The following is a 25,648-nucleotide window of genomic DNA, read 5'->3' as shown; positions in this document are numbered from 1 at the left end:
CAGGACAGCAGAAACCCTGCCCATCTACCCACTGCAGTCAGGACAGCAGAAACCCTGCCCAACCTCCCCACTGCATTCACAACAGCAGAAACCCTGCCCATCTTCCCACTGCAGTCAGGACAGCAGAAACCCTGCCCAACCTCCCACTGCAGTCAGGACAGCAGAAACCCTGCCCAACCTCCCACTGCAGTCAGAACAGCAGAAACCCTGCCCATCTTCCCACTGCAGTCAGGACAGCAGAAACCCTGCCCATCTTCCCACTACAGTCAGAACAGCAGAAACCCTGCCCATCTTCTGACACAGACAGAAGACTCACTTCTACAGATTGTACTACTAACCATCCTTGACCCCCTTAACCTTTCCTCTTTATCTTACTTGCTCTGGATTTCCTTTTGGTAATGTTACAGGTGTAGCTGTGTAAAGACAGGTTCTCTCTCATCATCCCTTCTTTTGTAACTATACAAATTGTCATTTAAGATTAAATTTAACACTCTGCAATATTACACTACTCCTCCGTGCCTTCTTCGCAATACCATATTTGTGTGTTCCTGAGAGTAAGACCTTCACTCCTCTACATCACTCTGGACAAGAGCGTCTGCCAAAGGACTGTAATAAAATGCAATTCTCCCAAACTGGACTACCAGTACAACTGAGTATTCTTCTTGAGGAAAAGGAGAATATTAGGTATAAAAATTGGTTTAAAAGGCATGTGTGGCTTCTCAAATGATACACCAGGAAAATGGATGTGGTCTCAGTATTCCAGCATTTTATTGTAAGAACAAAACCCTGCATTATATATTACAAGACTAAAAAAACTAAAATTTATTTTAAAATAATTTTGTTTTTTTTAAACCATCACACAAAAATAGAAACAAATTTTTGTACATGTCTTTAAAAAAGGTAACTGTACACAACAGATTATTAATTGCAAACACCCCCCAGATACCTGACACCACAGTGTGTAATCCTTTGTGTACAAAATGGAAATTTACATTATCTATCATGTTTAATTTCACTGTCTTGGTCAGGTTCTAACCTGTTAAGTAGCCAGAGAATTGGAAAATTGGAAGATATGACTCTCATGGATGATGTATTAATTCACCAAATGGCATGAAATCTTGCAGACTTTTCCAGGTAAGGTCCAGGTAAAAGAATCACTGTCAGCACCAAGTAAAAAAAAATCCACTACAAAACCATTTCGGCCCCAGACAAAATGCCTCCACAGTAAATTTCATGGGCGATTTCACCTGTAAGTAATCCACGTAGAATTTAATGTGACACCAAACAAATGAAAAAGCCTGCATTTTGGTTTGTGCCGAGAACCGATGCAGTGAAGACATGCAACAGTGAGAGGTACAGCAATTTCAGCAGAATCCTCTAGTATGTGATGAAGTATGCTGATTTCTGTGGGCCGCGTGTGGAAATGTGATGAGACGGTTACGGTTGGGTTCCTGTGCCGTGTGGTCAGTGTGACGTGTTTCAGTCACGTGTTTCAGTGAGAGGTTCCCAGTGTTGGGCACCACCTCACCGAAAGTCTGCCGGTCGTGGTACGGGACGTACATGCTCCAAAAATAAGCAAATCCGACGTGCATCAGGATAAGTGACAGAACACCACATCTGTTCTACAACTGTCCGTGAAAAATATGCCCATTCAGCACTTTCTCATGGGAGACGGACATTTTGCGACTGGTCCCAGGTAGTGGTTAAGTCTGAGAGCTGGGGACTCATGATTCATAACAAGAAACATAGCAGACAGTTTGCAGAGTCATGCCAGTATCATCAATAAATAAAGGGAATCAGTCTCTAATTACCACCCTACTGCTATGGAAAGGCCCTATTACCTAAAACAAATTAACTTAATCTGGTAATGATATAATTGGAATAAGAAAATCTAGAAAAGGGGTACCCAGCCCCTTTACAAAGCTACTTTTTTCTACATTTAAAATGATATATATTCCTGAACCAACACAAAAAAAAGTCAGCCGTTTCATAACCCTTGACTGACGGGTCTTTGATCGTTAAAATGAGAATAGTGAAGCAGAGCGCTGCAGTTCAAACCAACCGTGAGCCCGAAGTGACTGCGTAACGCTACACGCAGCACGTTAGCATGCGCAACCATGAGCCCACAGTGACTGTGTAACGCCACACACAGCACGTTAGCATGCACGATCGTGAGCCCGATGTGACTGCATAATGCAGCACGTTAGCATGCGCGACCGTGAGCCCGATTTGACTGTAATGCAGCACGTTAGCGTGCGTGACCATGGCACAACAGTCACTGCGTTCCATCATTTCATGTTGTTCCCAACACAAGCTGCTGGACAGAGGGTTCATACCCAACATCGACCTGCTTTCTCTTTCTCTCAGAAAGCATTCTAAAGCCAAATCAGAATCACACTACAGCTTTTTTCAAATCAACATTCTTTTCTGTGATGTTAATCAGCAGTCTGATAGTAGAGATTTACATGAAGGTGGCGATTGACATCATTGTGGTTGAAGGAGCATCAGAATCGTTGGACGAATTGAGGGGCGGGGGGTCCCAGGCCGGGGGTGGGAGGGGTGAGCAGAGGCCGGTGGGCCCCAGGGTGAGCAGCGGCCGGTGGGCCCCAGGGAGATCAGCGGCCGGGGTGGGGGGGTGGGGTGGGGTTCACAGTGGCAGTAGCTGAGTGGTGTGCAAGAGGAAGGGGTTGAGGTCCTCCACGTGCACAGCCCTGTGCAGTGCAGGCTCTGAGGCGCTCCTCTCGATTTTGGGCAGGAGGTCCTGAACCTGCTCAATGCCCACCAGAATCTGGAGAGGAAAAGCAGCACGTCTCAGCACTTTCACAGCTTTCAAATGGCAAATACCTGTGACTCACCTACAGTGCCACAGTGGACTGAAACCTCTACATTTACATTACCACAGAACCAGGTTCATGAACAGGAGTGGATATGACCACAGACCCAGGTACTGAACAGGAGTGGATATGACCACAGACCCAGGTACTTAACAGGAGTGGATATGACCACAGACCCAGGTACTGAACAGGAGTGGATATGACCACAGACCCAGGTACTGAACAGGAGTGGATATGACCACAGACCCAGGTACTTAACAGGAGTGGATATGACCACAGACCCAGGTACTGAACAGGAGTGGATATGACCACAGACCCAGGTACTGAACAGGAGTGGATATGACCACAGACCCAGGTTAATGAACAGGAGTGGATATGAACACAGACCGCTGGCTGTTTCTCTCTCTCCCCTCTACAGGCAAATTAAGCCAAATCAAAAGGCAATTAAGCCTTAGGCAATAAAAATCCTTGCTGAGGCCCTTATCTGCACATACAAATCTAGGCTGTCATGGCGTCTCCTATCCTGGAGAGTTTAACTACCTCAGAAGAGACACCAGAACACAAAGCCATTTATGGGGTCAGGGCGTGGTCACAGAATACCATAAGGATCATGGTTTCCTTTTTTATTTTAAATTCAAACACCAATCTGTGACTTGCAATTGAAATTATCAGTTGAAAGTCTTAATGTCTGTGTAACTGGTTGTTGAGGCCTGCCAGATTGGAATTCACATTTTTGGAGGCAGCCCCTGTTTCAAGCGGAGTGGTACGACTGGCTTTGTCACATGGATAATATTTTGGTGTTACTTAGAGATTACAATACTTGCTGTACTTAAAGGCAGACTATGCAGGATTTTTACCATGAAAATATGAAATAACCATGATAAAGTATATCGATGATACACTCACACTCTGTCTTTATGCACTTTTGCCAAATTCATGCACCTTTACCTGTATTTGTTATTCTAAAATGTGATTGGGATGTTTCTGGGTGTGGTGCTCTTTTGTGTGTGGGGAGGGGTGGGCATGGCTACAGAGCCTGTGGTTTGGGATCAGATCAGTGGAGTGTTTGCTGCTAGCTAACTAACTAGCTAGCCACTGCAGTGGCCCAGATACAACAAAGCAAAAGGACAAGCCGACAGGGCTCGATCAAGAACTAAACTTTGGAATTATTTTTCCTCTGGGGCATCAGCTTAACTTTGCCAATTTGGATGAAAAGCTTGCTTTCTGTTGCACCAGTAAATAACCTTATCTCTAGCTATCCACCTAGGGTTGCCACACATCCGGTTTTTGAACGGAACGTCTAGTTTTGAAAATGTTCAATTGTACATGTCCAGCTCATGGTCCTGAGTAATTGATGGGAGACACTTACCGGTAGTTCCTAATTAATTTGTGTGTCAGTGACTTAGTCGGGTGGCCTACTTGGGGTAAGTGGGCAGGGTTTGAGATGGAGGAGAAGACTTCTTTGATGGTAAACAGGACCACAGCAAAGCTAAAAAATCCTGCATAGTATGTCTTTACAATTATTACCTACAACCATCACCTATGTTGCTAAAAGCAGAAGTAAAATGGAGCTGAGCCGAATTACCTCTAACATATTGTTTGGTCTCATTAGAAAGAGGCCAAAACCATAAATCTTTTGATTCTGATATCATGTTGCCCTGTTTCTAGCAACATGAGTCACTATATTTGTCAGCTTTTAGGAAAGCCAAGCCTTGTCTGACCCCCCTCCTTCCACAGTTTAACTTGGTATCTCCCAGTCAGGCCAAGCATCCTCCCATGCTCATTCATCAATTAGGCCAGGAAGAGAGGGAGTGTCCCTCCCCCTCTTTCAACTACATAAAATGTGGGCCTGTTTTTACGTTTATTATGCTGCCATCCGAGTCCTGCGTCTGGGTCTGGGGGTTACGGTACATGGTCTTCCAAGGGTCTTATAGCTCATCTGGCATTTTACATTACATCCCTGGTCTTTTTGGAATATTCTGCTGTCTGTTAGTTTCTGAACTGTGGTCTGGGTTTTCTTGGAATTACCTTTGGCGAGACAAAGCTATGGTCTGGGGTCTTCTTTCATTCCTTTTGTGAATGTAACTGGTTTGCATCTGCACATTTGTTGTTATAAATAGTTGAACTTTCATCTCTACATTGACGTTGAATACCTGTTGTAACTTGGTAAATTTATTCATTTCAATCTGGTTGTGAGTTGTGCATTTTTATAAAAGTTGATCCAACAAGTTGCTCTGCCTATCAAGGAATTTGGTGAATGAATTGATAATTGATTTTTGATAAGTGGTGAGTTTTAACTGTCGATGTCACTTGTGTTCTGTATTCAGAGTGCAGAACATTAAGACTACTGGATTTTCTCAGTTGAGGTTCTTAAAGGCAAAAAAATACACCAACAGTCTTTTTAATTGATACTTTCCATCATATTGACAATATAACTTTAATTTAAAATACATCTCTCGACGGTGCGAAATATGATGGAAGGGGTTCATTCAGATGACTTGAATGAATGACAGCTGCAAAGACGTGCAAGTTCCAGAGACTGACAAATAAGCTGACAGAGAGGACCTCAGGTGAGAGCACTCTTACCTGTGGAAATAGGGGCCTTTCGTCTCGTTTAAACTTCAGACAGTCTACGATGAGTCTCTTCATGGCTTTGGGAGAGTTATTGTACAGCTTACTGAGGTCAGGTGACAAATAGCCCCGCCCTACCATGAAGAGTATCTGTGAAAAGAATGACCCGTTATTTACTTACGGGAAATAGAACATCCAGAACTCTAGGGGACACAAATCAAAATCACAAGTACAGCAGTTCAATGGAGGACCTGGTTAATACCGTAGAAACAGTGTAGAAACCCTGTAGAAACTTATTTCTAGCTAAACATGTGAATGAGGATCCTTTGCATGATTCCCAGAACAAGTAATGACGCGGCTCCATCACACCTGAACCTGCACCGTAGCCACAATCAGCAGCTGAAGGCAGGATGGCTCACCTGATCCCGGTTGTTTATGTTAGAGTAAGGCAGCGTGCCGGACATCAGCTCGAACAGCACCACCCCGTACCCGTACACGTCCGACTGGAAGGTGTAGGGGTTACTGTCCTGCATGCGGATCACTTCTGGAGCCTGCAGGAACAGCACACAGCATCCGTTTACATTGGACAGCCCTGCTAAGCAACACAAGACACTAATACCCACCTCCTGCTGTCTGTCATTCGGGGGTAAAGCCTCTGTCTGTGCTGTGTCAGTGCTGACTGAATCCCAGTGGTGTGTCAGTGCTGACTGTATCCAAGTGGTGTGTCAGTGCTGACTGAATGCCAGTGCTGTGTCAGTGCTGACTGAAACCCAGTCGTGAGTCAGTGCTGACTGTATCCCAGTGGTGTGTCAGTGATGATGGAAACCCAGTGGTGTCAGTGCTGACTGTATCCCAGTGGTGTGTCAGTGATGATGGAAACCCAGTGGTGTCAGTGCTGACTGTATCCCAGTGGTGAGTCAGTGCTGACTGAATCCCAGTGGTGTGTCAGTGCTGACAGAATCCCAGTAGTGTGTCAGTGCTGACTGAATCCCAGTGGTGTATCAGTGCTGACTGAACCCCAGTAGTGTGTCAGTGCTGACTGAATCCAAGTGGTGTGTCAGTGCTGACTGAATCCCAGTGGTGTGTCAGTGCTGACTGAATCCCAGTGCTGTGTCAGTGCGGACTGAATCCCAGTGGTGAGTCAGTGCTGACTGTATCCCAGTGGTGAGTCAGTGCTGACTGAACCCCAGTGGTGTGTCAGTGCTGACAGAATCCCAGTAGTGTGTCAGTGCTGACTGAATCCCAGTGGTGTATCAGTGCTGACAGAATCCCAGTAGTGTGTCAGTGCTGACTGAATCCCAGTGGTGTATCAGTGCTGACTGAATCTCAGTGGTGTGTCAGTGCTGACTGAATCCCAGTGGTGTGTCAGTGCTGACTGAATCTCAGTGGTGTGTCAGTGCTGACTGAATCCCAGTGGTGTGTCAGTGCTGACTGAATCCCAGTGGTGTATCAGTGCTGACTGAACCCCAGTGGTGTGTCAGTGCTGACTGAATCCTAGTGGTGTGTCAGGACTGGTGTGCTTATTTGGGCCCGTGTGAATCCGACACCGTGACCTTTACAGGCCTTACCATCCACAGGATGGAGCCACTAGGCTGCTCCACCTGCTGGGACCCGCTCCAGCGGGACTTCACTGTGGCCAGGCCGAAGTCCCCGATCTTCACTGTCCAGCCCTCGTGGAGGAAGATGTCTGAGCTCAGAGTTCAGGAGCAGAGCGGAGATGAGAGCAGCCGGCCACAGCCATCCCATCCCACACTATACACGTCTGGACACATCGAACCAAAAACTGACCACCTTACAGAAGAGCGGGTGGGTGGATTCTACAGGACGGGAAACCACAGTAACGCATATTTTAAATATTATAAATCCTCTAACCTGTACTAATACATAAAATTAAGACCTAGTACACATTATAGAGAAAAGTTTCAAATCAGACATTATGGGGCAGGCTCAGATGTACTCTGCAGGGACCAGCGGGCGAGTGTATGAGGCTAAAATGGCTAATGCTCGTTCGCTCAAGGTTCTACTACAAAGCCTTGCTGCTGAAACAGTCCCTTACCTCCCCTCTGAACAACACACAGTGACTAGAGGCTTAGTTAGGTCCTACTATGTAAAAGCATGGAACTGAAAGAGGGTGTACGTGCTTCCTCTCACACATCACTGTATCCGCATGTTGAGCTCTTACCACCTCAAATGTAACAGATTACTTTATCAGCAAGTGATCAGAGATGAAAGGGGCATCTACGATGGGGGTAAACAAGGATACTGTTGGATTTCAGGTCCCTGTGTATGATATTCTTAGCATGAAGATAGCTGCAAAAGGAAGAAAAAAAAGTGGTGCTTTATGCAGTGCAGGATCTCTACAGGAAGTGGACATGTGGGGTTGTATGCGTGTATGACCTCTACAGGAAGAGGATGTGTGGTGTTGTATAAGTGTATGATCTCTACAGGAAGTAGATGTGTTTGTTGTTGTATGCATGTATGATCTCTACAGGAAGTGGACATGTGGGGTTGTATGCATGTATGATCTCTACAGGAAGTGGACATGTGGGGTTGTATGGATGTATGATCTCGACAGGAAGTGGACATGTGGGGTTGTATGGATGTATGATCTCGACAGGAAGTGGACATGTGGGGTTGTATGGATGTATGATCTCGACAGGAAGTGGACATGTGGGGTTGTATGGATGTATGATCTCGACAGGAAGTGTGTCTCTCAGCGTACTCCATGCCCTGCGCGGTTTGTCGGGCCACTTCGATGCGCCGCATGGTGTCGAACTTGGTCTCGGTGACATGCAGGTGGCGGTACAGACTGTTGCCCTCACACCACTGAGTGATGATGGCAAAGTTGGGTTTGGTCATGAAGCCCATAAACAGCAGGATGTTCACATGACGAGTCTTCCTGCAAAGAGTCATAGAGAGTCACAGAGAGTCAGAGAAAGTCACGCAGAGTAAGAGTCACACAGGCACAGAGAGTCACACTGAGTCAAAGAGAGTCACACTGAGTCACACTGAGTCAAAAAGAGTCACAGAGAGTCACACTGAGCCACAGAGAGTCACAGATTCCATTAAATAAATACAATGATCAAATCATTTTGAGCCAATCTGGAGAGAGCAACTAGGGCCAATCCATTTTACGAGTTTATGCAAACTGCTGCCCTTGATTACCACGATCAGAGTATGTGTGCACTGGTCAGCTTTCCCATGAACAGTGATCCTTCAAAGCGCAAACATTTATATGGTTTTCACTACTCTGAAAAGTATGAATTTTGAGAGAAGGTTTGAATCTTAAGCAATCTGCCCAGTGGTGAGTACATGTTGTTTGAAGTAGAGTAAACATACTGATATGTAGCAGTTGTCAAAGATCTGTGCTGATACCCCTTGATGGAGAGCAGTCAGATGTTAGCGTTAGGGCTGACTAAATTCATTTCCAGTCTTTTGAGGCTTTTGGGAAATGAAAACATTTCACTTAAATAATTCATAACAGAAAACGATGTTTTATTTACCCCAAATATTTGCCACAACTGTATCCTTACACAATAATGTTCTGCTGTGGTCCAGTAGAGATTAACTGGCACTGGTGTCTACAGCTGTTTAGGAAACCAAGCCACAATAGCTGACTGGAACAAACACCCCCCATGACCCCCCCCAACCCCCCCACCAGGGCTGCGACTACACACCGCTCAGCCATTTAATCACGCGTCCCATATGTAACATAAGCTCGTAAGGTAAACGTATGAAATGAGGTTAATCGCTGCGCGACACAGCCCGAGCGCAATGCATGCTGGGCACTCACCGCAGGACCTGCATTTCGTTTTTGAAGGCCTGCAGCTGCTCCGGCGTAGGGTCGGTCACTTTGAGGATCTTCACCGCCACGTCCCCGTGCCACTTCCCCTTGTAGACGGTCCCGAAGGACCCGGCGCCGATGCGCTTCAGCATGGTCACCTCGTGGGACTGCACCTCCCAGTAGTAACTGGAGTCTCTGTACCCGCTGCGGTGCTGAAACAAAGGGGGGGGGGGGGGGGGGGGGGGTCCCGTGTGAGCACGCTCTGCACAGGCAAAGCCTTCCTTCTCAAACGCTCACATTTTACCGCCGTCTGTCTTCATCGTGTTTTTATTACCTCAAAATGAAGTTACCGTTTTTATAATTCTGCCTACACCGGACAAAACAGGGTTACGCGTCCACGGCAATCTGACGTTCAGGCATAGGTCTGCCTGTAGCACCTGGACATCGCCTGCCTGTCTGGCGCGTTCAGTACCAGCGCGTTCAGTAACAGTGCCTGCCTGATGCGTTCAGATGCGTTCAGTACCAGCGCCTGCCTGATGCGTTCAGATGCGTTCAATACCAGCGCCTGCCTGATGCGTTCAGATGCGTTCAGTAACAGCGCCTTCCTGATGCGTTTAGATGCGTTCAGTACCAGCGCCTGCCTGATGCGTTCAGTACCAGCGCCTGCCTGATACGTTCAGATGCGTTCAGTACCAGCGCCTGCCTGATGCGTTCAGTACCAGCGCCTGCCTGATGCGTTCAGATGCGTTCAGTAACAGCGCCTGCCTGATGCGTTCAGATGCGCTACTCGCTCTAAACCCTAAAGATTTCCCAGAGGCTCTGAGCTGCGCAGATCTGCACGTCGGGCTCTGTGAGGGGATGTCGCTCACCACTTTCTTCTTGTCGTCCGATGAGGAGGGCTTGCGCTCTCGGTGTTCCGAGGGGGACTTCGGGGCCCTCCTACCTGGGGAGCCCATGGACGGGGGGCTGGTCGAGGGTTTGGGGGAGGAGTCCAGACCTACAGACAATCGGACAGACTCATTACAGGAGGCCTCAGTCTCTGATTTAACTGCGTAAGTTTCAGAAGTGAACCATTGGATTAAAATGGAATTATACATGTACGTTTTTTTTCCCTAGCATTTTATATATTTAATTGTCATATGTAGAATGTCGACAAGGCTTTCCACGTTATACCAATATTTATAATTCTGACATTGCAGCCCTTTGCGACCATGGAAATTCATATTGCAATAATGATTAAAAGAAACGATGCATCATGCAGCCCTAACATACACTCCTTAACCTTGGGTGGAACTACACTACAGTTTTAGTACAATATATGACAGACCTCATGTGCATGATCAATGACATCAGTACATTGTTGACAGTACATCTAAATCACTCATGTAACATGGAAATGACTGTCAGCTCACCAATTGTGCTGTTCATTTTTAATGCTTCCTAAAAGAGAGAAAAAATGAGAACATCAGAAACAGCGAACACATGACAAACACAGCCATTCGGCCCAGCTAGGCTCACAGGACAAAAACAGCCATTTGGCCCAGCTAGGCTCACATGACAAAAACAGCCATTCAGCCCAGCTAGGCTCACATGACAAAAACAGCCATTCAGCCCAGCTAGGCTCACATGACAAAAACAGCCATTCGGCCCAGCTAGGCTCACATGACAAAAACAGCCATTCAGCCCAGCTAGGCTCACATGACAAAAACAGCCATTCAGCCCAGCTAGGCTCACATGACAAAAACAGCCATTCAGCCCAGCTAGGTTCACATTAGCTACAGTGCCTTCAGAATGATTCACCCACTGAATTTTTTTCAAATTTTGTGTTTTTCACATTCATCTATTAAAATACTTTCCCCTTTGCCAACACAAGACATTTATGGAGAAAAAATATTTTTAACTCAAATAACAGCATTTTCCAAATATAAAACGCTAATTTGCAAGAAGAATTAACCCCAAGGGTCAAGACTTTGCAAATAATGTTGGCAGCAATTACAGCTCAGAGTCTTCTTCTTCGCACACTTTGATTTTGGAAATTTTGCCAATTCCTCCATGCAAATTTGCTCCAACTCTGCCAATTTCGATAGAGAGTGTTAAGTGGAGAGCAGTTTTCAGGCCAGACCACAGGTTGTCAATGGGACTCTAGTCTAGTGTTTGGTTGGGCCATTCCAGAATACTGACCTCGTTTAAAACCATCATTTTTAGTTTTTGCCCAGAGCTTTGTCAAACATGCATTCGCTACCTAGCCACAGTCAAATACACATTTACACATGTACATCAACTGCTAGCTACATTAGCATATACATTAGCTAAATTCCAGTATATTGAAGGATCAAGGATCTCACCTCGATTATGCTGGTCCCTGTAGGCCCTACAGTACTGACCATGTGGACGTTGGGGGTGGAGGTGGAGCGCCCTCTCTGGAGGGAGGACCCGTCAGCCCCAGGCATAGGGAACATAAATGCAGAGGCGGGGGACAGCAGCCCCATTCTGTGGAGGGGGGCAAGGAACAGCTCACCACAGGGCACCAGTCTAACAGACAGCATCAAAACCAAGAGCAGTGGTCACCCATCACAGTCTAACACAGACAGTGCTAACCCTTTGAAGAGCAAGTTTATGGAATGTCAGTGTTCTAGAACTCCATTGTTTTCAATTAGCAGCAGTGATTGTTGCAGCTGGTAAGAATTACAATGTTCAGTTTAAAACATTCCAATCGCACATCTGTGATCTTACACCTTAAAGGGTTAAAACCCACTGTGGAGGTCACACAACACTGAGCCTCCCAAACGGGCCCCTATAAAACCGGCTCCCACACAGGACGTTTCCTCACTTCCTGCCTGCCACGGTCAGTGTGCTCTATACTGGGCAAAGTGAATGAGTACAGATTAATGAGTGAGTGTGTACTAGTGAATGAGCGAGTGCATCCCAATGAATGAGTGAGTGTGTGCTACTGAGTGGCTAAGTGAGTGTGAGAGCTGCGTTGCTGAAACCAAAGCAAGGAAGAAAACCTCAACACAAGAGAAATATTCTGCATCCGCACCACTGAAACACTAACACCAGGCTAACTGACAGCACTAGCACCATGCTCTAAACAGAAGTCAAAACAGACCAATGCCCTTACCCAGAGGGATCTGGGGTGAAGCTCATGTCACTCGGGGATATCGAGCTGTCAGGCAACAGAATGGAAATCTGGGGGTAATCATCCACTACCGGATTGTGCAAACACCTGCAGACGAAAATAAAAAACTTACAAAAATTTACAGGGGTTTCAGAACTTATTCATAACCATCACAAAATGGAAAAACAAGACTTCAGAAGCTGTGGAGGACTTAATGTACAAAAATGGAATAAATAAATATGGAATTATATAAATAAATGAATTAATTTGTCAATAACTAAAATTAAAATAATTTAATAATTGGTACCTCAAGATTGTCCCTTTCGCAATAACATGATTATATTCTATTTCATAATAACGTTGTATTTCCAAATTGCTTTTTTTCATGTTATAATAACGCTTTTCCGAATGACTTATTTTGGAATGCTGTTTTAACTTCCGAATGCCCTTTTTCCATTCCATAATGAAACTTTTCAAAATGGTAAGACTTCCCGTCAATCAACACCAGCAGGGCTGGACCATTTGAAAAAAAACAATTAAGCAATTAGGCAAACGTCTAAATAACGACCCTTTCATTTGCTATCGCTAGTTACAGCTAGCTTCTGTTTGTGTTCTGGCATGACAGCCATGAAGACACTTCATCAAGCCTGCTAGGCAGGAACTATGTATAGGAAAACCAAAGAGAAAGACCATGACTAGAGAAAAACCAAAGAGAAAGACCATGTCTACAGAAGAACCAAACAGAAAGACCATAACTAGAGAAGAACCAAACAGAAAGACTGTGACTAGAGAAAACCCAAACAGAAAGACCTCCCAGGCCCAGGCTTTGGTCACCTCATGAACATATCTGACTGTTGTGGTTTGGTCACTGTGCTCACTGTGTAAATACACTCACAATTTGGACATGGTGTAAATGCACACAGTTTGGTCACTGTGTAAACATACTGACAGTCTGGTCACAGTGTAAATATACTCAGTTTGCTGACTGTGTAAATATACTCACAGTTTGGTCACTGTGTAAATGTACTCACTGTTTGGTCACTGTGTAAATATGCTCACAGTGTAAATATACTCACTGTTTGGTCACTGTGTAAATATACTCACAGTTTGGTCATGGTGTCCATATCTACACACACAGTGGGCACTTTACTGCTACAGTGCTGGTGAAACTTGTATCCACATGTTTGGCATCGGAAGCCATGGAAGAGAAACTTGTGGCAAAAGTCACAGTAGGCCAGCTTGAAGAAAGTCTTGCGAACCTAAGATATGGGTATAGCACGTAAAACAAATTAACAACAACTTACCTTTCTCAGCACTAGCAGTATTTTGGCATTTTACTTAAGTTCTGTAAATTATGTTGAGCCCTGCATGAAGACTCCAGCATAGTTTAATGCTGCATTGCATGCTTACACTTTTAAAAATGTTCACCAGGAGGGGGCGCTGCTTTTATCCAGGTGAACGGTGAGAAACATTGCACACTACCTGCCTTCCGGGTGAATTCTGAAAAATGCACTTTGCCAGAAATTGTACTTAATTTAGAGGAGTAATACATTTGCACCATCTAGGGGCGGCTGCAAACATTGTTTACCACACCTTAAGTCTTTTACCTATCTGAGTATCAATGGATGCCATGTAATACATAGTCTCTCTAGTGCTGTGCTTACGATGCATCTGTTTTTTTACATAAATTTAACAGCAAAACTGTAAAAGCAGCCATGTTCCAGGCCGCCATGTTTTTCCAAGCAGAACCTTTTCGACGGACTCACAAAGTTGTGCATGGTCAGGGGGACGTCGTCCAGCACTTCCACAAGAAGCTCCTCGCCGACCAGCGGAGTGATGTCTGTGTTCCATTCCGTTAGCTTTTTACGCCTGAGGGAGGGAGGGAGAGAGAGAGAGAGAGTGAGAAGGAAACCACTGAAAGAACAAACTCTACTGCACAACATCCACAAGCTTTTTCTAATCATGCTTTTTTATTATTTTCACACCACAACAAACAAAAGAAAATGACTCAACATAACCGATGACGTGGCTGATAGGAAATGGAGAGATGATCATTCACACCAGAACACACGACTGACCCTTAACTATTGCCTGTGCTACTTCCTGTCCCTGTGCTACTTTCTGTCCCTGCTTTACCGCTGTGAGCTATTATCTGATTATCTAAAAAAACGTTTTGAATGCACAAAAATGCCGTCACTCACACACAGCCTACAAAGCACTGTCTATCAGTCATTCATTAAAATCTAGGCCTGCCGTTAAATATTGATATAAAAATTGCACCAAGTTACAAGAAATAATACTGGCGCTCTCAGCTCACACAAATTAAACAAGCTGTATTCTATGCTACCCAATGTTTCCTAAATTGTTTCAAGCAACTTGGCCCTGCGTGGACAAGCATACAGCAATTAATGGGGCAAATGTGTGGATAGGTTTTTACGATTCAACATTTAATAGGCCTTTGTCTGCAGTGTTAATGATTGTATGTTTCTTGGTATAACTGTCTGTTTATAAATGTTACATGCTGCTAGGGAAATTTCCCGATGGGAATAATATGCATATATGTATGCATGTACAATATGTACAGTAAGTTCCAAATCTACAAGAACTTGTACATTTTGTAAAATGAACTTGACAAGTATAAACATATCCTTTCTGGAGGAATATCCTTTCTTTATGTATTAACCAGCCGTTTCATACATGCCTTTAAATGTCTTACGTGAGGCAATTTTTGTTATTTGACACTGTGATGTGACACTATCCATAGGGCTAGCTAACATCAATTTAGAAATGTGACATTGCAGGGTAGCTACAGTAGCCTAGTTAAGAAGTAGTTATCAGTTAACAGGTGCAGCGGTGAACGTGAACCGTTTTGACTTAAAGAAAATCAATATAGGCCAAGGTGCTGTGATTACATTACATTACATTACAGGCATTTAGCAGACGCTCTTATCCAGAGCGACTTACACAACTTTTTTACATAGCATTTTACATTGTATCCATTTATACAGCTGGATATATACTGAAGCAATTTCGGTTAAGTACCTTGCTCAAGGGTACAACGGCAGTGTCCTACCCGGGAATCGAACCTGCGACCTTTCGGTTACAAGTCCAGTTCCTTACCCACTGTGCTACACTCCGTCTCCGATGAAGTCATTATCTCGCGGCAGTTTCTATACAATCGGTAGCGATACTTGCCGGACCAAATCACAACGCAGATGCTGCTGCTTAATTTCGGAGGCGTCTGCACTAACGTTATACACTCGGTCTATCACGCCGTAAGAAAGGCAGATAACATTAAGCTTGGTTAAACAAAATGCCGGAAGCGGAACTATGTAAAAGTGTGGGTGTATTTTATTTGGATTTCAGAAATATAAATGAGTTTCCCGCAAAAATGTTTCAGAACCAAAAGCAATAGGCTAGTTTAAATGCTTTATTTTTAGTTACCCCAGCAAGCCAGTGTAATGAGTTAGAGGTTCGCTTGAGTCCAAGGGAGATTTGTCACTCGTCCAAAAAGGTCCAAACGTTAAGTTACGAGGTAAATTGATGTTAGGGAAGCACAGTTTTATCCATTTTGACAGACATACTAATTGTCCCTGCTTCACAGTTATAAGCTATTATCTGTGTCACTTCCGGTCCCCGCTTTACAGCTGTAAGCTATTATCTGTGCCACTTCCTGTCCCTGGTTTACAGCTATAAGCTATTATCTGTGCCACTTCCTGTCCCTGCTTCATCGCTGTAAGCTATTCTGTGTCACTTCCTGTCCCTGCTTTACAGCTATAAGCTATTATCTGTGCCACTTCCTGTCCCTGCTTTACAGCTATAAGCTATTATCTGTGCCACTTCCTGTCCCTGGTTTACAGCTATAAGCTATTATCTGTGCCACTTCCTGTCCCTGCTTCATCGCTGTAAGCTATTCTGTGTCACTTCCTGTCCCTGCTTTACAGCTATAAGCTATTATCTGTGCCACTTCCTGTCCCTGCTTTACAGCTATAAGCTATTATCTGTGTCACTTCCTGTCCCTGCTTTATAAGCTATGGTAAATGGACTGCATTTATATAGCGCTTTTATCCAAGTTACAATTGATGCCTCTCATTCACCAGAGCAATTAGGGGTTAGGTGTCTTGCTCAGGGACACTTTGACATGCCCGGGGGGGGGATCGAACCGGCAACCCTCCGACTGCCAGACAACCGCTCTTACCTCCTGAGCTATGTCGCCCCCTATTATCTGTGTCACTTCCGATCTCTGCTTTACAGCTGTAAGCTATTATCTGCGTCGCTTCCTGTCCCTGCTTTATCACTGTAAACTGTCCCCTGCGTTTCATCCAAGTACAGCATTTCATGAACAGACACACAATAAAAACATCAATAAAGGTCAGTCAGAAAGGCACAGGTGTCCCAGTGACGTCGGTTTATCATCACCCTTATATTTCACAAGACAGTATGGAAGAGGCGGGATTTTTCAGTTCATGATTTCAAATTAAATGAATTTTATGAATTGAGCCGACTGAACTCACCCTTCCAGAAGACGGAAAACGGCACAGCACTCCTGGGTCAGCCCCCGCACTTTGAGCGCTTTGTCCAGGCTGTCATGAACAGTCTGCCCTGGCCGCACGTTCACCTGCACACACGAAACAATCCACTCACATCTGACACGCCAGGACAAAAACTCCTGCTCCAATACATTACGTCATTCATTGCACGATTCAGTACGGCCAGGATTTTTCTGTACGAGAGAGAAATTCTTGACACAATAGCACGATGACTCTCAAATACACAATTCCTCTGCAGCGCGATGGAGGACCAAATGTGAAAAAATTATATTAATTTAGGCTATCGTTGTTTCAGCAGCTTATTGACTTTGAGATTTTATGGAGTGCTGTATGGAAGAATTGAGCCAAAATAAAATAAATACATTTATAATGGAATAAATAAGCAACAAAATAAATATCTATTAATTATTTTGTACCTCTTTTATAAATTACATGATGTTTTTATTTGTACATGATTCTGCTTAAAGTATGCTGCTTATTGGCCGTTCTGAACACAGAAAGCTGGTTATTGGCAGTTCTGAGCACAGCATACTGGTTATTGGGGACTCTGACCACAGCATGCTGGTTATAGGCCTCAGAAGTCTGACGTAACGCAGAGCAAAAACCTTGCCCATGTATGGAATTCCGGTTCAAAGTGAAATTTCTCTATGGAAAAAATGAATGGATTTTCACATAAATCACAGACTGTGACAGGGACGGTTAAGTTGGCATTTGAAACTTGAACGTTTTTATCCGGACATATTTCTCTCTTAAATGGCACTGGATCCGCTGAATTCTGATGTCGTTTTTCAACCGAAACAATTTTTTTTGCTAACAAGAAGCTAACACTGTTGCGCATGTTATTTACGTCATACCTCTTGCGGTTCCCTGGCAAAGCTTGTGAAGCGGAAGTAGCCTAGTTATATTAAAATGTTTACAACGATATATACAACTGTAAAAAAAATAGAAAAATGCATAATTTATTACACTAACGGGAAACAACGGGAAGAAAACGGTTTTCTCGCGTGTATCGAAACAGCTCTGTGTGTGATGTTGTAATTGTGCGACGGGTCATCTTGGGTGGGTAACCACTTAGCCGTTAGCAATTGGCTTTCTAAAATGACACAGAATTTTTTTAGATTATAAAAAATGGTTAGAAATCATTATTTTTTCATATACAAAAAAACGCCCAAATGTCATAATTTATTTCAAAGGAATTCGGAAACCGCATTCATTTGTCCCATAGGGGTGTCTATTTTTTGAACCGGAAGTCTCGAAAATGCTAACGAACCCGAAGGGAATGACGACACGACTTCTGAGGCCTATTGGGGACTCTTGCCCCAGCATGCTGGTTATGGGGGACTCTTGACCCAGCTGCTGGTTATTGGGGACTCTTACCACAGCATGCTGGTTAATGGGGACTCCTGACCCAGCATGCTGGTTAATGGGGACTCCTGACCAAGCATGCTGGTTAATGGGGACTCCTGACCAAGCATGCTGGTTAATGGGGACTCTTACCACAGCATGCTGGTTAATGGGGACTCTTACCACAGCATGCTGGTTAAGGGGGACTCTTACCACAGCATGCTGGTTAAGGGGGACTCTTACCACAACATGCTGGTTATTGGGGACTCTTACCACAGCATGCTGGTTATTGGGGACTCTTATCAAAGGATGCTGGTTAAGGGGGACTCTTATCAAAGGATGCTGGTTATTGGGGACTCTTACCACAGCATGCTGGTTAATGGGGAATCCTGACCCAGCATGCTGGTTAATGAGGACTCTTACCACAGTACGCTGCTTATTGGGGAGGTAGACCCGGATAGTACCGCCTCCACGGGGTGTGTCCTCAGGGCTGGTCTCCCCGGAGGAGGAGCAGGAAGAGGAGGACATGGTGAGAGGCAAGCGGGATGCTGTTCCGTCAGAGGAGCGGCAGGACAGCGTCATTCACTTTGGGCCTGCAGAAAGAGGCCTCACCTGAAACCTACAGCACAGACACACACATCAGCGTCAGTACCCGCACACATCAGCGTCAGTACCCACACACATCAGCATCAGTACCGACGCACATCAGCGTGAGTACCCGCACACATCAGCATCAGTACCGACACACATCAGCGTGAGTACTGACACACATGAGTGTCACTACCTGCACACATCAGCATCAATACCCGCACAAATATCAGCATCAGTACCCGCACACATCAGCGTCAGTACCGACACACATCAGCGTCAGCACCCACACGGGGCTCTGTGGAAAGGGCACCACTCAACGTGTGAGATTTATAACGGCCTACGCACAGTCAGGGAAAACCGCACTTCTGTTTGTCCAAACCAGGGATTTCCAGACATAGAAAGTGGAACTGAACTAATAGTGAAATGTGTTAAAATAAGATCAAGAAAAAAATTATAGGAGAACTTAAACAGTTGAACAGTTGACTTTTTTTTGTCTTGCATGGACTTTACACCATAATAAGTATAGATAAATAAAGAAATAAAACAGAGTAAGTACAATATAACATAACATAATGACGAGAACAGGCCATTCAGCCCAACAATACGTGCCATTTTCCCAACTAAAATAGTCCTCCGATTACCTACACACTAGATAGTATCTAACACTGTATCAAGCCTGGTCTTGAAAATCCCCAGTTTCTGCCTCGACAATGTGGCCTGGCAGGCTATTCCACACACAGACTACTTTCTGTGTGAAATAATTCTTCCTAATGTCTGTATGGAATTTTCCTTTTGCTCATTTCCGTTTATGTGCCCTCGTCCTTCTAACAGAACCTGAAGAATCTCGTTGTTCACTTTGTTGATCCCCTTTATGAATTTAAAAGCCTCAATCGAATCACCCCTGAGTGATAAACATGGAGTAAGGCAGTAATGCCATTAAAACAGAACATAAGGTTATAAAGCAAGTTCAAAATGCTTTGTTAAACATGACTAAAGACAATTCAGTCACATTCCCGTTATGGCCAATTATTTCATAAAATATCAGCCCTATTTTAAAATGTGTGGCAGGGAGGGACAGCGAGTAGGACTACAGATGAGGATCTAAGGAAAGGTGGTGACGTGTGCATTCATGACATCAGCATGCACCGTAGGGCTAGTCCGAGCCTCAGATTTTAAAATCAATTCTAAAAGACAGTGGAAGCCAGTGTGGTGAAGCTTTTAAAAAAAGCATTTGTACGTGGTTGGATAGAACGTACCCTATAGACACTACATGGTAAAGGAGAACAGAGAGAGACGTTTGGAGGCCAAGGCTTAATTTCACTGATTAGAGGTAAAAGGTGGGGTGGGGGGATGTTTGCACTGGTGACAACATGCATTTTTAAAAATTCACTGGGGTAATTAGAGCACAGTGTCTACAGTAGTCTGAGCCTCATTCCCAATCAACGGCGACACCAGCTCTTCAGTGAGCACACTGCTCGGGGGAAAGATGGGAAAAATTAAGAAACGATGGTAAATCCAGGTCCTCGCACAACCGTGCGTACGCTCCATGTACCAGGTGCTGAAGCACAAATGACTGCCTCCAAGCGCTGGATGTTAAGCTCTTAAGCCTTGCTTTCATTAGCAGGACTGCTGCTACAGCAAGCATCGCACTACTGCCTCCACTTTCATCCATTTTCCCTACACTGACCTTGACATCTGTTAGATGAGTATTGCAAACAAGTGACTGTGAACGAGGAAGTGGACAGAGCTGTTGCTACCGTAACCGTAAGCAACAGCTCATCGCTTTGATCCGAATGGGTCAGCTTCAGAATGCTGCAAATCGGTCGAGTTTGGTAAAGAGACGCGGGGTACAGCTCAGTGTCGCGGATCTTACGTCTGAACTCGCCTTTGAATGGCGTGGAATGCAAAACGGTCTTCAGGGAAAAAGAACACTGAATTTAGAACGCAAACGCGTTCAGTCGTCCACCGCCTTCCAGCGAACACCATAACCAGATGAGACAACCAAGCTATCAACAGCAACAACAAACTCCTGGAACAATCTCGTGCACAAAATAACAACTGGAGCTGCAGATTATCCTCTTGAAAATCTATAATTCTGTGCTACAGTAAAGTGAATTTTTGTTGCTCACGTGCGTTTTCATTTAGAAAAATATCTGCATTGTGGTAAACTACATACGGCGGACGAGGGGTCGGGAATTAGTGGCCGTCACTTACAGAAATAAAAAACTAAATGCAAAAAAATTATTTTGGGCGGGGGGAAATCTATTTGGGAGGGCCGCCTATATAAATTCCCAATGTATGGGAAACACTGCGAAAGTTAAACGCAACCTCTGACAGCTACATTTCCAGAAGAGTGACCCTCATCAGACCCCCCAAAGGAAAACAGACTGTTTACTGGCTCAGCATCCTACTGGATCGGCATCATGTAAACCGTAGGTCCTCCATAATACAGTGTAATCATGTTTGGCATTGATGGAAAGCTAATGTCATGGGGAACAAGTTGGTGTCTTTGCTGGTGGGGTGCTGACTAAAGACGTCCATGGGTCAGTGCCCAGCTGTTTACAAAGGTCAATACGGTGTGGTGTGCTTACAGAGACGAGCACGATTAGGGTTGCTGATGTACTGTTTTGTCATGATTGTGTGTTCACTTGATGACTTGGGCGTTTTTCTTTAAACTTTGGGTATATAAGGGGGAAAGTGCAATGGCTAGGGGAGACTTGTCAGCACAGCCTTCAATGCATTATATGCGTATTAGCCATTCAACTACGCACATATTTCGCACCATCGTATACTGTATATGTCTGAAAACACTGTACACATAACTACATTCATTTTAAAACCGGCATTCCACTTTGACTCTAACCACTGCAGTCCCAGCAGTTTTCAGGTCTTAACACAAACATAGAACACAAGATTTCTGTATCCCGTAGTCGACCGTACACTAGTGTCACAGCAGGACACATAATTGTATTTACGCAGGCTTCACAAGCCCGATGGACGTCCGCGTCTACCAAGATAGACAGCGATCCCTATAGAGCCACACTACTGGCGGACAGCAGGAGGAAAGATTAAAACATTATTTTGGAGTCAGATAACCGAGATAACACGAAATGAATCCCATTCCAGTAACACTGGGTAAGACTACACGCTTCCCTTCACCACCCAGACACTTCCGCTGTTTAATGTACCTGAGGGGCTTATCACAATGACACCCGAGTAAGAGCTTCGGGTTCAGCGACCCTCAAGATCCTTGTGGCGTCGGGCAATGCTAGACAGCTGACTGTCTGGGGAGAACTACCAAAAAAATGAAGAAACAGATTCGGAGAAGAATACTTCTGTTTTAGAAAACCTACTGTCAGAGAAAAGCAGCGATGAAGAATCTGAAACTGATGATGGTCAGGCTTGCCAGAACATATCGGATGCACTTATTGTACGTCACTTTGGGTAAAAGCATCTGCCAAATAAATGTAATGTAATGTATACCTGCTAAGTCGACTCCTTCTAAGCACCTTTTTTTCCATATAGCCAAGAAAACAGCAGGTTTGTCCCCACAGCATTGCAGTGCAAAGCTCTTGAAATAAATAAAAAATGAGTGAAACAGCAATCAACATAGGAATCACTACTAATACTAGTTAAAACAATTCACTTTGCATGTTTTGAAAAGATAATGTTGAAATGGATGAAATGCCATTTTTCCCACGGCGCGCAGGAACTGGCGCCATGGGCTATGCATGGCAAATTATGGTCACTCACTCACGCACTCACTCACGACCTTTGAGGGACATTTGTGGGACGCATGTGCTTCGTTTAGTAGGATGCATGCGCAGGTGGTGCCAGCTAAAATGTGTCTGCGGAAGTGAGTTGCACCGTGGGTCTGGACAGTTCCGTGCTTGTTTATTTGTTCAGTGGGATATTATCAGCATGTCTTTAGGCCAAATAAAAACAAACAAGGACAAAATAGTGAGCAGAGATCACCTTAGCAAGCTTGCGAGGATAAAACAGCAATAGAGATCAGAGGTGAATTAACATACATGCGCCTGCTACAGGATGTGACATCACACCTGGTGAAGCAAAAGAGCGGAAACGTGGGCGGGGCCAAGGGGTCCAGAAGCGTTTCTCGATGCAGATGCTTTTAAAAAAAGGATAACAAAACCTCAAGCTTCATGTGCTTGCCCATTTGAGTGCTCCCATACCAAGCAGATTTTTGTTTTTTCAATACATGAAAGTATATTTGTCTTAAAAGAAAATCTATTTGCATTATATCCATTAGGAGACACATACAAACGTCATAAAACAGCAACAGAGAATCCCTGGAGCCTGGGGATCATTAACAAATTGATGTTATGGCCCCCGGTTACATAGATTTCAGCTTCGTTTAGGTTAGGAGAAATCATGCTTTTTGATAGTTTGACATTTCACAGTACAATACTACAGTAACCATGAGCCTCAGCGCCTGTCACTACAGTGATAGTGCGGGCCAGAGCCTACGGAGCAGAAAGATGGGCGGAGCTGAGGTTTCTGGAATGCCTTGACAACTGGACTAACCTAACTTGAACTTCACAAAATGGTGAACCTGCAGAAAATGGATATCTGTGATTCCTAATGCAACGGTCTTCAGGACAGGCCTTCCAAAATTAAGTTACGTACGCTTGCATTTTTTTTCAATTTACCCAAAAATTTCCAGCACTATTGCAGATTTTTTGAGGTGACTTATAAATCAGAAGAGTTTCATGCCCAACTAACGGCTGTAAAATGCCCAAACAGCACTTCATGTTAGACTGTCAAGGTAAGAAGTTAATGGAGTTTCTGCTTCCAGAAGCTAAGCCCCTCAAAAATAACCCCGCCCACATAACTACATGAGCATGTGACTAGTTTCATTAGCTTGGGACCACCAAGCTTTCAGGTTAGGGTGGTGCATGTAGGCCCTTGTTGTGCATTAAGGGCAGAAGCAGCAGACTCATCCCTGTTACTCCAATCACTTCTTTTAATATCACTTCTTTTAATATTAATTCTCCGTATTGCTCTGTCTCCTACAAAAACATGAATTCTAAACAAAACAGGGCATTAAAAAACAGACCCTCTACCACTTTCATATATGTATATGTATGTATATATGTGTGTGTTTGTGTGTGTAGCTACTTCAGACCACTCAAGCCTAATTTACATGCAAGACAGAGGTCGAGGGGAAGTTTACTTCGGCTGTCAGTAGCTAGGGAAACAAGCAACTTATCCGTTACCGTTCGGTTGTTCCCCAATAAGCTATAACTAATTTATATCTAAATCCGCGAAGAAAACCATTATATTTCTCTAGCATAATAGATGCTGTGCCAATTATTGTGGTAAATTCGGTGACTGTAAAGCATCTTAAGTTAGCCACCTGGCTACCTGTTCTTCATTTCAGAACTACAACCATGGAATAGATAGCAAGCTAATTGCAACTTTTTTGTCATTCTCAATAAGCGTTAGCATCAACACACTTTTAAAAGTTATTCCCTCAAAATATAACATGTAGAGCATAGCTGGCGAGTAAACAAGTTATCTAATGTAGGTTAGTAATGTCGTTTTTTAGCTCACTAGCTAGAAACCATTTTCTACAGATTCTGTGAATTTGAGCTCAGCTGAGCAGGTTAGGGAATTAGCATAGCTAGCTAAATGCTAGCTGTATCAGCTAACGCTATTAAACACAACGAAATGCTGGCTTCCACAAACTAAAGTGCTTCCTGGCAATCCCGGCTACGTGGAGGAGCGTTAGATCTGGCGCAAATCCACATAAAACGCGAGCTAAAGATCAGAACACGTCATTTTACCAACCATCAACATTTGTTGGATCCTTGAGTTTTGCGAGCGCTATGATGGGCTAACAGGGTATAGAAATAGCGCTAGCTAGTGAACGTGCTGGTAGTACTACAGCGGCCCTTGGATCTCAACACCGTGTAAAACGTACCCTTGTCCTCGGTACCGTGAGTTAGGCAGCAACTACTAGCTAACTAACTAAATAGCACATTAACGACAACTAAAGCAGTTACAGTAAAACAGAAACAGCTGTAAGATGTGGCACAGCAGCTAAAGTTGCGAGACATAGCGTTAGCTGCCTGTTAGCAGGTAGCGTTAGTGCGCTATGCTAAGGTAGCGTTTTCACGGAAAGGGATTAAAGCAGTTAGCTAACGCTAGCTCACGTTTGCGCTCTTCAGATTAGCTAGCTAGTTAGCTAGCTACCAATAAACCTGCCAGTGGGCCTAAAAACCAGGGCTTTCTATATATACAACGGCAAGGAAATAAATGTCCAAATTGGTCAGCAAAGATGCCAAGGTATCGGCAATAAAAGAATTCTTTAAAATGTCACACAGTCATAGGAATGTTTTCCTCAATGTGAGCGCCTACCTGAGGAGGACATCTTGAGTTCTCTCAATCTGAACAGCTAGACAAGACCTAACACCTCTATCCCGCATCCTGATTGGTGCTCCGCCATGGAGGGTTCTTCTGACTGGTGCGATCCCTCGGAGTCCTCTTCTGATTGGTGCTGCCATACAAGGGACTCTTTTCATTGGTGTTTAAATGGTAAGAACTGGTAAGAGGCGGGCAGAACAATCCTGCAATTAACTGGTAGCACACCAATATGATGAACTGGTTTTTTAAAATATTCAATGTAGACTTTCAGAATGTAGTTTTCCCCCTCCAAAGGACCCTGCATTTATGAAATTACGCATCTCAACCAGCCTTTTGAGTTTCCCAGTTAGGGTAGTTCTATGCTTGCATTCCATGTTATGGTGCTCTAATATGATTTTGTATAATATCACCATGATGTTTTGCCAGTTTATTGTTTACACTCAATTGAGAATTCTGTATTACTAATATA

General features: G+C 44.3%; 1 protein-coding gene across 4 annotated transcripts; it reads right to left on the bottom strand.

Annotated features, from left to right (window-relative positions):
- Nucleotides 1–744: 744 nt before the first annotated feature.
- Nucleotides 745–25,238, bottom strand: araf (A-Raf proto-oncogene, serine/threonine kinase). Of its 4 annotated transcripts, XM_035382344.1 has the most exons (18): nucleotides 25,174–25,188; nucleotides 22,276–22,363; nucleotides 21,981–22,086; nucleotides 18,625–18,820; nucleotides 16,822–16,925; nucleotides 14,074–14,176; nucleotides 13,412–13,566; nucleotides 12,311–12,415; nucleotides 11,535–11,679; nucleotides 10,602–10,629; nucleotides 10,059–10,186; nucleotides 9,199–9,401; nucleotides 8,128–8,304; nucleotides 7,669–7,715; nucleotides 6,974–7,092; nucleotides 5,825–5,956; nucleotides 5,421–5,555; nucleotides 2,648–2,788 (listed from the first exon to the last, which is right to left on the bottom strand). In XM_035382344.1, exons 4-18 carry the CDS (start codon nucleotides 18,781–18,783, stop codon nucleotides 2,648–2,650), a joined length of 1,881 nt encoding a protein of 626 aa, XP_035238235.1. In that variant the 5' UTR covers nucleotides 18,784–18,820; nucleotides 21,981–22,086; nucleotides 22,276–22,363; nucleotides 25,174–25,188. The 4 variants fall into 4 exon arrangements, with proteins under 4 accessions (XP_035238236.1, XP_035238235.1, XP_035238234.1 ...); XM_035382343.1 differs by lacking the exon at nucleotides 21,981–22,086 and having other exon boundaries at nucleotides 25,174–25,191; XM_035382345.1 differs by lacking the exons at nucleotides 21,981–22,086; nucleotides 22,276–22,363 and having other exon boundaries at nucleotides 745–2,788; nucleotides 25,174–25,238.
- Nucleotides 25,239–25,648: the final 410 nt, after the last annotated feature.

Source organism: Anguilla anguilla, chromosome 11, assembly GCF_013347855.1.
Source record: "Anguilla anguilla isolate fAngAng1 chromosome 11, fAngAng1.pri, whole genome shotgun sequence".
Classification (NCBI taxonomy): Eukaryota; Metazoa; Chordata; class Actinopteri; order Anguilliformes; family Anguillidae; genus Anguilla; species Anguilla anguilla.
Note: the sequence above shows the minus strand (reverse complement) of the source record. Positions and strands in the feature narration are given on the sequence as shown.

What these genes read in the sequence shown, in the direction of transcription:
- araf (XM_035382345.1), bottom strand. Translation starts at nt 18,783, where the DNA reads ATGACGCTGTCCTGCCGCTCCTCTGACGGAACAGCATCCCGCTTGCCT. An exon ending in CAGGGACCAGCATAATCGAG is followed by an intron (nt 10,630 to 11,534) that starts GTGAGATCCTTG and finishes TCTCTCTTTTAG; the next exon opens with GAAGCATTAAAAATGAACAG. An exon ending in GTGGCTCCATCCTGTGGATG is followed by an intron (nt 5,957 to 6,973) that starts GTAAGGCCTGTA and finishes CTGTTCCTGCAG; the next exon opens with GCTCCAGAAGTGATCCGCAT.